The sequence below is a fragment of the Equus caballus genome, chromosome 19 (genome assembly GCF_041296265.1).
Source record: "Equus caballus isolate H_3958 breed thoroughbred chromosome 19, TB-T2T, whole genome shotgun sequence".
NCBI lineage: Eukaryota > Metazoa > Chordata > Mammalia > Perissodactyla > Equidae > Equus > Equus caballus.
Genome location: NC_091702.1, coordinates 44134290 through 44149116, shown reverse-complemented (window position 1 = coordinate 44149116; position 14827 = coordinate 44134290). Strand labels below are relative to the sequence as shown.

General features: G+C 39.2%; 2 protein-coding genes across 12 annotated transcripts in view; one reads left to right on the top strand and one right to left on the bottom strand.

Moving 5' to 3' along the window:
- IQCG (IQ motif containing G) overlaps positions 1-14827 on the top strand; it is a 42896-nt gene that overhangs the window by 22157 nt on the left and 5912 nt on the right. For 4 of the 7 annotated variants that reach the window (XM_014732839.3, XM_070243638.1, XM_023623593.2 and 1 more), the window contains 2 exons: positions 6664-6825; positions 8104-8178. In XM_014732839.3, coding sequence (XP_014588325.1) covers positions 6664-6825; positions 8104-8178 — 237 coding nt within the window. The remainder of the gene's footprint in view (positions 1-6663; positions 6826-8103; positions 8179-14827) is intronic. The other 3 variants (XM_014732840.3, XM_070243637.1, XM_070243639.1) reach the window with 1 other exon arrangement.
- Positions 11957-14827, bottom strand: part of LRCH3 (leucine rich repeats and calponin homology domain containing 3) — a 111688-nt gene continuing 108817 nt past the window's right edge. For all 5 annotated transcript variants that reach the window (XM_014732838.3, XM_070243621.1, XM_070243629.1 and 2 more), the window contains one exon: positions 11957-12537. In XM_014732838.3, the coding sequence (XP_014588324.2) occupies positions 12523-12537 (15 nt within the window). In that variant the 3' untranslated portion in view covers positions 11957-12522. The remainder of the gene's footprint in view (positions 12538-14827) is intronic.

The window sequence follows — 14827 nt, the reverse complement described above, 5'->3', positions numbered from 1 at the left end:
AACTTATCCTCTTGGATTACATTCTCAGCCATTACATTTAGTCAAAATAAAACTAAATCAGAATATCACTCAGATCTTTTGATCATCAAAAAAGGGAAATATAAAATAGGACCAGAAGATCCAAGGCAAACCTTGGAACCAAAAAACAGCCATCCAGATGAAATCAAGTTAAATCCCTAGGATTACTAAAACAGCAGTGAAGTCAGGCCTGGAAAACAAGACAATGGTAGGAAGGACACTAGAGACCTGTGGGTCAGAAAATTATGGATGGCAGGTTTGTGTGTGTGAAAGTGTGTGTTGTGGTCCCTGGAATATGACAGAGTAATCACCTTAGAGATGAAGCTTCCTGCTGGGTCCCCAGGCAAAAAGGAAAAGTCACAAAGGAAAAAAAAAAACCAGGTTGCTGTTAGACTTCCAAAGGACATCAACATATAAAGCAAGGTAACAGTGGAGCGGCATTTTCATGAAACTAATGGGAAAAAAAGAGAGAACCAAGATCAATATATAAAAATCAATGTATCTTCTCCATACATTGGCAGCAGACTTAGAAAAGGAATTTGAAAAAAATATATATATTATTTACAACAGCATGAAAAATATCGAATACCTAGCAATGAATCCAACAACAACAAGAAAATATCTGGGACTTCTTTGCATGAAACTATAAAACAGTATTGAAAAATTACATAATACTTAAATAAGTGGAGGGATATACTATATTTATGAATTGGAAGATTCATTATTATAAAGATATCAATTCTTGCAAAATTGATTGATACATTGAATTCAATCCCAGTTAGAATCCTGATTGGATTTGATTTATTTATTCACTTATTTTTGTGAAAGTTGGCAAACTGGTTCTAAAATTTATATTGATATGCCAAGGATCAAAAATAGTCAAGACGATATTGAAGAGGAACAAAGTGGGAGAACTTGCTTTCCTGAATTAAAACAGTGTATATTTGTGCAAGGATTGAAAAATAAAGCAATGAAACAATACAAAGAGAACCTTTATGGATTTATGGCAAGGGTGGCACCACAGAGCAGTGGCAGGAGGTGTTTTAATAAGTAATGCTGAAGAAATTGGGTACCTATATGGAAAAATTAAAATTTTACTCTAATCTGACCCCATACACAAAAATCAGTTCTATAGATCTAAATGGGAAAGGCTAAAGCATAATATTTCTCGACAACATAGGAGACTATTATCTTGCCTTTGGATAGGAAAAGATTTGTTAAACAGATCACAGAAAGTAAAGTTACAGAGGAGAAGGTTGGTAAATTTGACTACATTAAAATTAAAAACTTCTGTTCATCAAAAGACATCAATAAGAGAGAGAAAGAGTAAGCCACAAAGTGGGAGAAGATATAGCACATATCCAATAAAGGGCTTATATTCAGAATATATAGGGAACTTCTACAAACTAATGACAAAGGGACAGATACCTAATGGAAAAATAAGCACAAGGGTGCAGAGGCATTTTCAAAAAGAGGATATCCAACTGGCCAATAAATGTATGAAAGTGTGTTCAACTTCACTTGTCATCATGGAAATGCAAATTGAAACCGCAAGGAGACACAATTATCTTCTCATTAGAATAGCTAATTCTATCATATTGGTATTATATTTGGTATTAATTTATAATACCAAATGGTAATGATGTGGAGTAATGGGAATTCTAATACACTCATGCTGAGCGTTTATAATAGTATTAGCAGTCTGGAAAAAGTGTAACAATATCAAAGTTAAAAACAGGTGTACCCTATGACCCAGCAGTTCTACGCAATAGAATCTGTATGCATGTGGAATCATGCACAACAATGGCCAATAAAGCATTGGTGGTAGCTAGAAATGAAACAACCAAAATGGTTATCATACATTATGATATATTCATTCAATGGAGTACTAAAGTTAAAATTAATGAACTATAGCTGCCACATCATAAACTTAATGTGGATCGAAATAGTCCAGACACAAAAAAGACACACTGTATGATTCCATTTTTACAAAGTTCAAAAAACTAAACTATAGTGTTTAAGGATAAATGATTAGATTATAAAACTGTAAAGACAATTACCATAAAATTACAGATAGTAGATACTTTTGGGGAAGAGAGAGAGCAGTGGTTGAGAAAGAATGTAACGGAGAGCCCGTGTCAATCCTGTGTCTTAGCCTGGGAGATTGTTATGTGGGGTTTACTCTGTGATAATTGAGTTAGATGTTTATTTTTGTGCATTTTTTTAAAGCATATGTTCTATATTCACACACACACAGAGTTAGAAAAAAGTAATTACGTGTGTGCTGTGTGTTAGAGGAGAGTACGAGGGGTTATGGATGCATCGAGGAAGGAGCTTCAACCAAGGGTGGCGAGTCGAGGAAGGACACCCTATAGAAACTGTATTTAAGCCGAGGCGTAAGGGATGTCTCCAAGTTAGCCAGGTGAAGAGGAGGAGAAGAATGTTTCAGGCAGAAGGAACAGAAAAAACGTATTTGAAGATGTCATTATGTCTTCCTGATGAATTGATCCTCTGTCATTGTACTTGGAGAGCTCAGTGCTGTCCTGGAAGCTTTGCATGATATCTTAAGACAGGCCTGAACTACTGCATCCTCGAAGCCATACTTTGTTTTTTCTCTGGCCACCCTATTACTAACTTTTGCATGTTACCTGCCTCTTTTCTTTACCCAGCCCCTCAGCTTTTTGCATCTTTGATGACTCTAATTTCCTTTTTGGGGGGAACAGATATGGAGAGAGTACCAAATGGAATAGTTAGAGATGACTATGCTGATATCTAGGCTTCAAAATGGATTAAAGAATAAAATGAAGCTGTAGAAAGCATGCTTGCTAAGTTTGCAGGCAACTCAGAGCTGGTATACGATAAGTAATAGGTATCAGAATTCAAACCTCTGCTGCTTATTGGAACACTGAACTGACTCCAAGAAGAAGCGAAGGTTAAACTAAAGTCCTGACTTTGAACAACCGTCAAGTTGGGAATTGTGAAGACCTAACTTGTCTTCAACAGTTTCGTCAGAGGCTTAGCTAGGCTCTAACATGAGTCCCTGAGGTTCGGGCCCCACCACTGGCTGTTGTTGTCACAGCAGTTTAAAAAGGTGCCTGCCGTCCCCTGTCTTCTTTAGACTTCTCAGAGTCTTCCATTCACAGTGCCTCTTCTAATGGCTTTCATCTGAGTCTTAGCAGTCATGACAACAACGTATTACCATACAATATTGTGAAAAGCATTTGGAATGCTTCCTCTTTGTTTTGTTTACTGCAATTTGTGGCACTGTGTAATGTTTATACAACAGGGAAAAATATTCCCCTATCCTCGGTTGTGGTTAGACGTCTGTAACAGTGTGTACAGTTTCAGGCATCACATTTAAGGAGCTTACGCAGAAGAGATCAGCCAAGACAGTGAGATGTATGGAAATGTTATTACAACAGGAAAGAAAAGAGGAAATTGGCATGATTGGAAAGGGAATAGTTCAAATGGAAATGAAATCAGTGGGTGGAATTGGAACCTGAAACTTCAGAAGTTTGGACTTGATTATGTTTCATCTGCATTTTAGAGTGCAGACTGTTTAGCTCAGAGTTTGTTCAGAACCTCTTATAGAGTCAGCCAGTATTCTTAGTCATAGACAGACAGACAAATATAAATGTTAATTTAATACAGAACTGTATTTTTTTTGTGTGGCTTTTATAACTTTAATAGACCACATTCCCATTTTCCTTTTTCCATCCAACCAAAGAGGCAGCCTGAGGCAAGACAAGCTCCAACTTCTCCAGATAGGAGCTTCCAAAAATTCCAGAAACCAGTACTCTCTTCCCTACTTTGTGTTCAATTATGAAAATAGACATTCCCATTAGAAGCCTTTGGCTCACAGTATTGTGGCAGCCATCAGAGTCTTATGAACTCTAATTGGCTGACTGCTTCTTTCCATTACTAAATCATGTTTCTCTGAACTCAAATAACAAGTCAGAAAGTCTAGATCTGAAGGAAGTTTTGGGATTTGGAAGTAAATTTTGGTCTGCTACAAAAACCTACAGATATGCTACATCTGTCCACAGACCTTGATCACGGGGAAAGCTCCAGACACCATGGACGACCTGGGTTATGATGGTGGGTTGTGGTGAAGGCAGATCTTTTCTTAGTGAGAATCTTAAAAGAAATTTATACAAGTAAACACCCTTGGCCTATAACCCACTGCTTCTAGGCTGGATCTTTGTTGCACACTGGGAAGATGAAGAAATGGAATGGCACTTCAGTTCACTTTTTAGTATGACTTGATCATGATTTTACCATCACTAGCATGTGAGTATTTTGTTTCCACACTGTCACCATGGAAAGCTATAAGTCTGTGCAGAATAGCAGCACCGGGAGGAACTCAGAGGAATCAGAGGCCCATGGCAACAGCATCAAAACCAGATGTCTCTGGCTTGGCACATGTGATTATAGACCAATGTTGTATAACCTTAGAAACAATTACGTAATATAATACCTTCTGTTTTCTGTAAGAAGAAACTCCTAGAGTTTTAACTCTGCATTTCTGATCTTCATGTTGTTACTCTGAGGAACTTAATATTCAATTTGATGAGGAAAACTGGCCAGAACGTTCTCTTGAGTTTTTGAAAGTATAGTTTTGTGTGGACACTATTTAATAAATACCGAACCGTTCAACACTATTAGATTCTGTGCGAAACAAAACTACAATTATTTATGTGGGCTGAGATTTTCTGGAAAAGGTTTTATGGACTTAAGCGATGTATAAGCTGAACCTTGAAGAAAATCTAGGCCATTAAGTAGGTAAAAGGATTCCAGTTGATGAAGAAGAGAAACTATCACATTTTACTTTAACTCGTCTTCCTAGAGATTCAAACTTTATATCACTGACTGCCATACAATTTGGAAATAGAAGGGAGGAAAGAAGAGAAATGGAGAAGACAGAGGAGAAGGGAGGAGCATGTAAGAAGGGAAGAAAAAATGTGAGCCAAAAAAAGGCATATCTTAAAATTCATTTAGTGAACATTTATTGAGCACCTAAATTGTGCCAGGCACTGAGCAGGATTAACAGATGAGAAAATGGTCTTAGAGAGCTTAGGTAACTTGCCCACAATCCTCCAACTTGTAAGAGGTTCTGAAGTACTAAGATGTATCATCATCTGGGCTCGTAGCATGTTCTTCGTCAGAGATTCTCATCTCTTTGGAATGGTTCTGATGCAGTTGGGATAATTGTTATCCAGTTGGAATGGTTCTGTAGAGTTACACCAAGATATCAGATAAAATGACTTGAAAAATTCCTTTCTAACTATTTTAAGGACCCATGATTCTTTAAACTGTGTTTGCTTTTTGTTATGGATGATCTTGACCAATTTCTGCTTTGTTTCTCCTTCTAACACTTACTTAGAACTAATTCCACCCAGGTTACATGGTAAGATTAAGGTTGGCTGATACTTAGAGAAACATAGATCTCTGATTAGAGCCATGCCTTTGTGTTATTAATAGTATGTTCACTGTTGTGCTGTCCGCTCACTCTGACTACCTCTCTGTGAAGTTACTCATACGTTGTGTGGTTCATTTCGAACAATCAAATGTTGCCTCCCTGAGCGACAACCGTCCAAGGCTTCCCAGGGCACTTGGAAGAAAATTCAAACTTCCTAACAGTGCCTCTGAGGTCGTGCTGGCTTTCTCTTACCTGCCTCTCCAACCTCATCTTGTCCCAGTCTCAGCTGTCTCTGGGCTACAGCCTCCAGAGTTTTCTTTCTGTTCCTGTAATGTATGCGGGTCTTTGCTGCCTCAGGACTTTGGTACACATTTTCCTTTTTCTTAGAATTCCCTTTGACCGCACTTTTCATGTGATGGACATACTTTTCCTTCTGGTGTCAGATTTAACATAACTTTCTCAGAGAATCCTTTTTAGATCATCCAGTCTAACGTAGGTCTCCCTTCTTATTTTCTCTCATAGCCTGTTGCCTTTTTCTTTCATAGCATTTTGCACATTTAAAAACGTTTTTACATATTTATTTCCTTTTAACTACATCTCTCCTACTAGATTGTAAGCTCTGTGAAGGCAAGGACTATCTCTACTTATATTTCCACGATTTACCTGCTGTCTAGCTCAATGCTGGCACTGAATAATTGTTTTTTAATGAATATTGAGACCTTAAAATTGCCAAGCGCTTTATAACCTACAAAGAATTTTCACACACATTCTTAATTGATTCTTATAATGACTTGCTGAGATGTTTCAGGCAGGGTAGATATCACTGTTTCTATTTTATAGAAGGTAAGACTTGAAAAGCTTCACTGACTTGGCCAAGTTCACACAGCTGGTGGGTCTTGCATGGAAGGTCAGGTCTTTTGATCATTTAGACCAGTGCTCTTTCTACCAATATGAGACAATAATGGGAAATAATGGGAAAATCTGTGTGGATACAGAGTACCCAAATGTGTGCCTGGGAAAGAATCTCACTGTCTTGATGCTTAGAACTACTTATCTTGCATTTTCATTTATACTACGCGTGATTATTGACCAAATTTCCCATAGTGTCATAGCAGAGAAATAGATCCTTGTTGATTTATAAAGACGAAAGGTAAGCTTAAGTCACTGATTGAACTGAATGGAGGCAGAATGTGTCTTAATTGAGAAACCTGGTCTTACCTCCATAGGGTAGGAATGAATACATTTCTCACCTCAAGGACCAGTTGCAAGAGATGAAGGCAAAAACCAACATGGAGAATCGCTATATGAAGAAAAACACTGAGCTGCAGATTTCCCAGACACAGAAAAAATGTAACAAAACAGAGGAGCTCCTGCTGGAAGAGATCGAGGTGAGCGCTGCTACCTTAGGAGCGACCCAGGTAGGTGGTAGGAGAGCCCTCGCTCCTGCTACTGCCTCAGCTGACAGAGGAGGAGCGAGACGGAGATCTTCCTCACCTCTTTCTCTCTCTCCAGCAACCCTAGCAGTTGAAGTTAAGAATGAAAATGGAATGAAGACTTGCGTCTTTGCAAGCAGAGATTCTGATGGGCTGTAGCCTGTTTTTTTGTAATGACTTTGAAAATTGGTTGTACTTTCTTCCCTTGGTCACTTTATCCTTATTTTATAAGCCACCACCCTTTCTCCTGGGGAGGGGGCAAAACGAGATGCTTAGGAAGTGCAGGTTTTTGCTTCTACTTTCCTCACCCGCTGGTACCTTTTATCCCTCCATTAAGAAATGCAAAACTTAGGGGCCAGCCCGGCGGCGCAGCGGTTAAGTTCGCATGTTCAGCTTGCCTGTGGCCCAGGGTTCGCCGGTTCGGATCCTGGGTGTGGACATGGCGCCGGTTGGCAAAAGCCATTCTGTGGTAGGCGTCCCACATATAAAGTAGAGGAAGATGGGCACGGATGTTAGCTCAGGGCCAGTCTTCCTCAGCGAAAAGAGGGAGATTGGCAGTAGTTAGCTTAGGGCTAATCTTCCTCAAAAGAAAAAAAAAGAAATGCAAAATCTAGACAGCTGACCTTCACTGAGACCCAAATTGATAGAGATGAGAAGTCCCAGTGAAAAATACCAGGAGAAAGAAAGAAGGGGTAGACCCTCCTTGGAGCAGGAGGCTAAATGGCTAACAGAACCGTAGGTAGGTGAGAAGCAGACATCAGTAGAGGGGGTCACAAACATCAGCAGAGGGGTCACGTGTGCCAGAGGACTCCTGTCTCTGAGCCGCTGCTTGTCTGAGCGCTGGCTCCCCAGGTATAGCTGAAGACTGTGACAGCAGCCGTTTTTCTTGTGCTTTGGAATTTCCTTTTCTGGGCCTAAGAACCTTGTGCCCTTAAAGCATTGTTTCTCTCCTCAAATTGACATCACATTCCAGGCAACAGGATTATGGTCTTTTTGTTCTGGGTACTTGGGTGTATCCAGCACGGTGCCAGACACATGACTCAGTGATGTTTGTGAACACGAATTGAGTTGAAGGTAACCCAGTTGCTGCTCTGCAGCAATACTGCGAATTCTTGGGGTCCCAGCCGGTAAGGAAAACCTGCGCTGCTGTCACTGCTACACTTCTCACCTTGAGAACTCTCCTTTCCAGCCCTGCTGGGAAGAATGCCTGATAGTGGTTTATTGTTCTCACAGAAACTAAGGTCGAAAACCGAAGAAGAGAACCGGATTCATATGGAGATTGAAGTGTTCCTTAGAAAGGAGCAGCAGGTGGGCCCCCAGCACTTCTCTATCCTCTGCCGCATTTGTGTTCCACTTATCAAATACTAAGGACAGCAAAGTAATTGTTTAAGGAAGGAAAAATGAACCATAATTCTACCAGCCTAATGAACGAGCTATAGCCCATGTTTTCTTTCAAAGTTATCCACCTGAATAAATATTTTATAAAGCTGTAGTTTGAGTACGGGTCAAATTTTGTCTTATGCCCGTATCATTTAGCATTATATAAAAAAGCTTTTCTTATTCCTATATTGCTTTATAGTCATAATTTTAAATTAAAATTTACTGATTCTTTAATTATAAAAAGAACATATTCTTAGTTGAGGGAAGATTTTCAAAAAATCACCAGTTGCTTTTTCTCTCATTTTTTAATGTTATTATAGTCTCTTCATAAAATAATTTAAATAGTTTTTTAATGTTACATTGAATGGTTATACCATAGTTTACTTGTTACCCTTCATTTTGGATTTTAGGTTATTTCCAAAGTTTCATTGTTATAAATAATGCAGTAATGAAAGCTTTGCCCAAATAACTTTTTCTTCTTTGCAATTATTTACCAAAAGTAAATCTCCAGCATGAGATGATTAAGTCAGAGAGACTGGTATTTTGACTCTTGATGAATATTGCTAACACTTTCTAAGTTATGGTCATCAGCAGTGTGTGCAGACACTAATTCCAAGGCATCCTCAACAGCACTAGCCATTTTAGATGTTTTTTAAAGTCTGCCAATTCAATGAATTGTTTTATTTTGGTTTTTTTGCTTACTAATAAAAACTGGCCATTTTTCCATATATTTATTTACTCATTTTATTTCTTCTCCCGTGAATTATATGTGACTGAATGGTTCTAATTAGTATTTCCAATGCTGAGAACAAACCAAGCCAAGTGGAGCCTTTTAAAATATCCCTGTTGGATGAATAGGGAAAAAAATTTCCAGTTTACTCATGATACAGTCTACCTTTGAGAAAGCTAATGAATTTTCAGTACAAAGTTCCAAATTTGTGGTTAAAGAAAAGGATTTCCAGATGCTGTCTCACAGGCTTTACTGAAAAAGGTGTCGAGTCGGTTATTAGAATCAGGGTCCTGTAGTCCTGCAATTTACGGGGCTGTGAGCCGTGGTACCTGTTTCAGGTATTAGACATCTAGCAGGTATTTGATGACAATCAGATCAGCAGGTGGATAAATAGATGATGGATGGATGAAGTCAGGGTTTCCCAGATCTTCAGCCCAATAAAACAAGCAATACCTAAATACTTTTTAATGCAGATTTGAAAAAGTATGGAAATATAATAAGGATTTTTAAAAGTGAAAGCTCTCTTAATCACTCCCCTTTCTGAAGATTTCTTCCACCTTTTTCTTTTCATATATATACTTGTATATGTACCTCTATACTTACATGTTTTTAGCATTTATTTATATTTGTTTTTGACATAAATGGGATCATACTATAAATATTGCTGCAGACCCTGTTTTTCTTTTTTAAATTTACTTTGTCTTTAATGTTTTCTATAGCAGTACAACTGTTAGATAATATCCCATAGAGAGGAGATACCAAAATTTAGTTAAGCATTCTTCTGTCAGTGAACATTTAAGTTGTTTCCAAGTTTTGCTGTTATAACAATGCTAAACATTCCTGGACGTGTCTCTAAGTGCATGGTATACAGAAAGGCTATTCTCTTTTGTATATTGTTCTAGATTCCTTGTGTCCTCTCATATTCATTTTAATGGTTTTTCAGTTGATCTGTTTGGACTTTCTAGGTAGAAAATCTTATTGACTGCAAATAACAATTTTATATTTTCTTTTTTGCTATTTATATGTCTGTTTCCATTTTGTGGCTTATTGTATAGATAGAATGGCAAGTGTGATGTTGATTAGTTGTAGTGATAATAAGGCACTATTTTTCTATTCTTAGTTTTAATGGTATTTCAGTCAGTGTTACACATGAATTCATAGTCATGCCAAGTTCCTTATGTGCAAGTTAGGGCATTCATTGGGAAAGAATGGGACCCTGAAACTTGAAATGGGAACATCTGCTTGAACTTAGATGTAACTGACAATCTTGAACCCCCAAGTCACGCTGAGCCTCCCTTGCCCGTGGAAGCTCCTGCCCTCCCGTGTCTGAGGTTAGTCTTCCTTCCCCTGAAAATCCTGTGAGAATAACTTCATCTGAGGCAGATGCCTTGAAAAGGGATGCTTATTCTCCAGACCTAGCACAATCAGCCCTGTTGCCTCTGGATCCATAACCAGGGTCAAATCTCAGCAAGTTCCAGGGGAACAGATAACTCAGATAACTATAGCTCAGAAGGAAATAGCTTATACACCAAAAGAATCACAAGACTTTGCTAATATATATTGGCAGAAACCTAGGAGACATTTCTGGGCATGGATTCTAAGGGTGTTGGTCCAAGGAGGATGGAATATAACACCAGGTTGGGTCAAGTTCATTGATATGGATATACTTACTACAGATTCTGGATTTAATGTGTTAGCTTGTGCAGCTGGAGGTGACTCTACCAGTTTGCTTGGTTGGTTACCTGAAACTTAGACTCATCAATGGCCCACATTTAATGAGGTGGAGATGCCGGAGCTTCCCTGCTATGATGGAGAGGACAGCTTCTAAAGACTTAGGGAGATAGGAATATCGGAGTGAATTTATCATGTGTGACCTACAAATCTGCCTCCAAACACCCGCCTCTAAATAGTTTCCATGAGACACTCCTTCCCAGAATACACTCCTTTCCTAAGACATTGACAAATGCATTAGTGAAGGGAACACCTGCATCCTTGAAATGCTCTGTGGCTGCTTTCCTATGTAGGACAGGTAAGACCATGGATGATATCATTGTAGCTATGGGCTGCCTAGTTTCAGTGGGGATGATGGGATTCTGGAGTGCCAGAGGACAAGTGGCAGCACTTAACTGCCAAAGACAAGGTGGACACGTTTACCATGAAGGGCAGCAGGGATTTGCTGGAATCAGAATGCCTTTGCCCACAGGAACATTTGGCAGTAGCTAATTAATCATGGTATTCCTAGGAACAAAATTGATGGGTAGGGCCAGCCCTGGTAGCCTAGTGGTTAAGTTTGGTGTGCTCTGCTTTGGTGGCCCAGGTTCCGTTCCCAGGCGCGGACCTATACCACTCATCTGGCCATGCTATGGTGGCAGCTCACATACGAAAAATAGAGGAAGATTGGCAACAGATGTTAGCTCAGGGTGAATCTTCCTCAGCAAAAAAAAAAAAAAAAAAAAAAAAAAATTCATGGGCAGCCTGATAAAGCATTACTTGGTCTATGTAAGAGAAAAAAAGTCTGAGTCCAGTAGGCAGAAACCTGAGTTGAGTTACCACAATGAAGAGTCATGGCCTCTCATTGAGTTTTCAGAACTAAGTCAATTCCCCAACCCAGAGCCCCTTGATTGAAAGGGGCAGGTCCTTCTGAGCGTGAACTCTGCAGCATTGCTGCAGGTATATACTGTGACTCTTCCTCTAAGCCTTACCCAGAGGGACCTGTGGCTCTATCAGAGTGACTGTGCACTGGAAAAAAGAAAATATCCAGATCTTCTGAGATTACTAAACATTGGCTCTGCATCGATGTTAATTCCTGCGGACCCAAAACAACACTGTGGCCCCCACTCAAACTGGAAGATTATGGTGGGCAGCTGATCGATTGAGTCTTAACTCAAGTCTGATTTACTCTGAGCCCACTTGTTCCGTGGACCCACCCCATGGTTATTTCCCCAGTTACTGAACAAATAATTGGAATAGACATACTTGGCAACAGACAGAATTTCCACATTGGCTCTCTGACTCATGGGGTGAGGGCTATTATGGTAGTAAGGGCCAAGTAGAAGTCTCTGGAACTTCCCCTCCCTAACAAGACAGTAAATCATAAGTAATGCTGCACCTCTGGTGTAACTGCAGAAATTAGTGCCAACATCAAAGACTTGAAAGAAGTCGAGGTGGTGATCCTTATCACATCCCCATTTGACTCAGCCATTTGGCCTGTGCAGTTGGATGATCTTGGAGAATGACTGTGGACTATTGGAAATGGAATCAGTTGGGGACTCCAGTTGCAGCTACAGTTCTGGATCTTTACTGGAGAAAATCTTCAACAGCCACTGGCACTTGGTAGGCAGCTATTAACCTGACCAAAGCGTCTGTCTCCAAATCAGTTTGAAAAAAGCTCCAGAAGCAGTTTGCTTTTGCCTGGCAGGGCCAATAGTCCACCCTCGCAGCCGCACGTCGGGGCTGCGTCCCTTCAGTTCTCTGCCGTCATGTGGTCCGCTGAGATAGTGCTGGCTTTGACTTTCCCCGAAACATCGTAGTAGTTCACTGCATTAGGTTGATTGTATCTGGTGAACAGGAAATAGCAAGGAATTTAGATGCCTTAGTAAGAAATATGTGAATTAGAAAGCGGGAGATAAACTCTATTTTGGGTACCAATTCTGTATCTTTATGGTCCAAGTAGGTGACAGAAACCACAGTAATTTGAGCAGGGAACATTAACAAAAGAATGATTGCTAATAAGGGACTGGCTACAAAGAAGGGATGAAAGAGCACCCTGAAGAGCATGCTAGGGCTGAAGGACAGGTTTCAAGGAAGGAAGGAGCAGACGTTTGCGTTGCTGCCCTCAGGCAGAGCTGCTTCACAGCCTGTGGGATAAAGCTGGCAAGCTGGGAACTGTGGACGGACTGTGTCTGGCGAGAACCCTCCTGTTGTGTCAGCAAAACTTGTTGGTGAATCACTGCCCCTGAGTGACCCCCACACATGCCACTGTCAGCTGTGCCCAGGAACACAAGAGGAAGCACGCTGGAACCAAGGAGAGCAGCTCTCCTGTCACGCCCCTCCAGTGCCCTCTACTGACAACGCTAGACATCGCGCCAGCTGGCGAAAGAGAAACGTTCACAGCCAGCCTCCATTTTCACACAGCCAGCCAGCGAAGGATGAATTTGGAGTTGAGAGGCAATAAATTGATAACGGGCACAAATGGAGATTGTATGAGGTTTACGTTGTAGTTTTATGGTAGATAAACTTCATCAAGTTAAGTTTCCTTTTGGTCTTACCTTGCTAAGTTTTTTTCCTTTTTAATCAGAAATGAGTATTCAGTTTTATGAGATGGATTTTTTTCATCTATTGAGATAATATATTTTTTCTCTTTCAATATATTAATAAAGTAAAATATAATAGATTTGTTGACGGTGAATCATCTTTAAATTCTTGGCATAAAACCTACTTGGTCATAATATATTATTCTTTTACTAGACTGATAGAATTGATCTGTAGATTTTTATTTTGTGTTTATATCTTTCATAAATGATATCAACCTATAGATTTATTTTTTGGTGCTTCTTTGTTCTATTACCATCAATTATGCTAGCTTGGCAGCTTGAGTTGGGGAGCTTTCCATCTTTTTATGTTCTGAAACCTAAAATTATAAATAGAACAAAATAGATTATTATCTGTGCCATGAAACTTTGGTGCAATTCAGTCATAAACAGTCTTGTCTGGGTGTTATTTTAAAGGGGAGATATTTGGCTACCTTTTCAATGATTATTGATGTTTTCACTTAAAAATCTTTTTGAGTCACTTTTGGTAACTTATGTCTTCCTAGAAAATAACGCATTTCATCTAAATATTCCTTCCAAATTTATCAGTACAAAGCTGTGCCCTGTAGTCTCTTACAATTTAAATTTTTCCTTTATTTCTGTAGTTACCATCTTTTTCATCCTGTATTTTTAAAATTGTATGTCTTCTCTCCCTTTTTCTTGCTGAGACTTGTCAAAAGTTTGACCATTTTGGGGGCCAGCCCGGTGGCACAGGATTAAGTTCACACGCCCTGCTTCAGCAGCCCAGGGTTCGCCGGTTTGGATCCTGGGCACGGACCTACGTACTACTTTATCAAGCCATGCTGTGGCAGGTGTCCCACATATAAAATAGAGGAAGGTGGGCATGGATGTTAGCTCAGGACCAGTCTTCCTCAGCAAAAAGAGGAGGACTGGCAGCGGATGTTCGCTCAGGGCTAATCTTCCTCAAAAAAAGAAAAAAGTTGACCATTTTATTGGTCTGACAGAAAATCTCTTTTTGGTTTTATTGAGCAAATGTTTTTTTCCCTGTCACATGGGTTTTTGCTTTAATTTTGAGTAATTATCATCTTGTACTTTCTTTGGGCTTATGTTGCTAATCTTTGTCTAGTTTCTAAAATGCTCAATTCATTTATTTTCAAATTTTATTATTTTCTAGTAAATGCATATAAACCAACTTATTTTCTGAGTACTCTTTGTCTATAATCTAGAGGTTTTTATTCATGATACTTACATTGTCATTCCTTTCCAAATAATTTCGTTAATTTTTCCCCAGCATTTTACTATGAGTGTTTCCAAATATACAGAAAGTTGAAAGAATTTTACAGTGAATACCCATATGCCACCATCTAGTTGTAGATTATACCATTAATATTATTATTCTTGCTTTATCGTGTATCTATGCACCCTTCCTCTATTGACCCATCTTATCATCTTCATGCCTTTAAAAGTAAACCATATGCATCATAATTTGTAGTTTATGTTATTTCCTTTTCTAACCCAAACATTATTTTTATTTATTTTTATTTTTTGCAGGGGAAAATTCACTGTAAGCTAACAT